Raw genomic sequence first — 1,438 nt, forward strand, 5'->3', positions numbered from 1 at the left:
GCCATTTTGCATTTCTATCTTATTTATATTTATAATGAAACATTATGAATGTTTTGTATATGATGTTTTATTATTTATATGTATTATTGTTTTGATAGATGCCAACTATCAATGTATTGTTATGGTGGCGTGGTTTTGGCCTTTAACAGACAACAGGTGACAGGTGCTCACGATGAGTGGCAGGCAAACTGTTTATTAACCGCACGATAGAGACCGCGTGTGTTTGGGTTTTAATTTTAACCCTGGGCTGTGTCTTGCAGGCTCGTCCAGGAAGGAGATCACGGAGCACTGGGATTGGCTTGAGTCAAAACTGCTGCAGACCATCTCCATCTTTGACAACGACGAAGACGTCACCACCTTCGTCAAGGGAAAGATCTCAGTATGTCACTTCCTGTTTACTTGCTCAGGTCTCTCTTCCTTTGTGTCATCCTTTCAGTGAGTGATGTCACTTCCTGCAGGGCATCATCGCAGAGGAGAACCGGCTGAAGCAGGGCGAGGAGCAGGAGGAGGATTGTGGGAAGTTTCGGGAGGCGGAGCTGAAGATGAGGAGGCTGTTTGGGATGCCGGAGGAAGAGAAGCTGGTCAACTATTACTCCTGCAGCTTCTGGAAGGGAAGGGTGCCGCGGCAGGGCTGGCTCTACCTGTCCGTCAACCACCTGTGCTTCTACTCCTTCCTGTTGGGCAAGGAGGGTACGGCCGGCCAATCACAGGCCAGAGTTCTTTCATATCATTCAAAAAGTGAAACAGAAAACAGGAAGCGCAAACTGCCCTGGCCATTGAAGAGTAAATTAACAACTTCTGTAGTAACCTGACGGTACTCCTCTAGTTACCTGAAGGTACTCCTCTAGTTACCTGACGGTACTCCTCTAGTTACCTGAAGGTACTCAGGGTGTCCGCGGGGTCTTAAAAAGTATTAAAAGTTGATAAATCAATTTAGCGAAAATTAAGGCTATTAAAAAGTATTAAACTGCATTTTCCAAGGTATTAAGAAGGTTCACAGCAACGACAACATGAAACACCCTTTAATTTACTGAAACGACATGTGGGGAAACCCCTCAAGGCGGCCCCATGCATAGCGCGCCGTAAAATGCTGCTTCTTATTTTAAGTTTCGTTGCCTTGCTCCGCTCTGTGTGTGGGGGGGGGGAGGTTCCCAAGGTGGGTAGACCGACATACGCAACGCTCTGGGGGTCCAACGGCTCCGTGCGTGCCCTATATGATCATTTTCTGATAACGATGAAATAGCCCGCCTCCCTCTCCCCACGTCTCCTGCTGCTGCTGGGCTGTCAGAAGAGGGGGAGGAAAAGAGAGGCAGGCACCGTTTATTAAATATTATTATATTATTATACAGAGAACAGAGTCGTTATCAATTTGTTTTAAAGCTCAATAAATAACAAAGAAGACCTCTGACCGGCACTTTCCTAATTTTGTACGGAAGAT

The 1,438-nt window shown here is 46.2% G+C and overlaps 1 protein-coding gene across 1 annotated transcript; it reads left to right on the forward strand.

The window, feature by feature from the left end:
• Nucleotides 1-260: 260 nt before the first annotated feature.
• LOC104955516 (TBC1 domain family member 9B-like) lies at nt 261-710 on the forward strand (the record flags this gene model as incomplete). Its single annotated transcript, XM_010782856.1, has 2 exons — nt 261-379; nt 459-710. Coding segments are annotated over 2 exons (371 nt in total), but the record flags the coding sequence as incomplete, so codon positions are not given.
• Between the last annotated feature and the right edge of the window lie 728 nt (nt 711-1,438).

The sequence above is a fragment of the Notothenia coriiceps genome, unplaced genomic scaffold, assembly GCF_000735185.1.
Source record: "Notothenia coriiceps isolate Sejong01 unplaced genomic scaffold, NC01 NC01_scaffold00000594, whole genome shotgun sequence".
Lineage (NCBI taxonomy): Eukaryota > Metazoa > Chordata > Actinopteri > Perciformes > Nototheniidae > Notothenia > Notothenia coriiceps.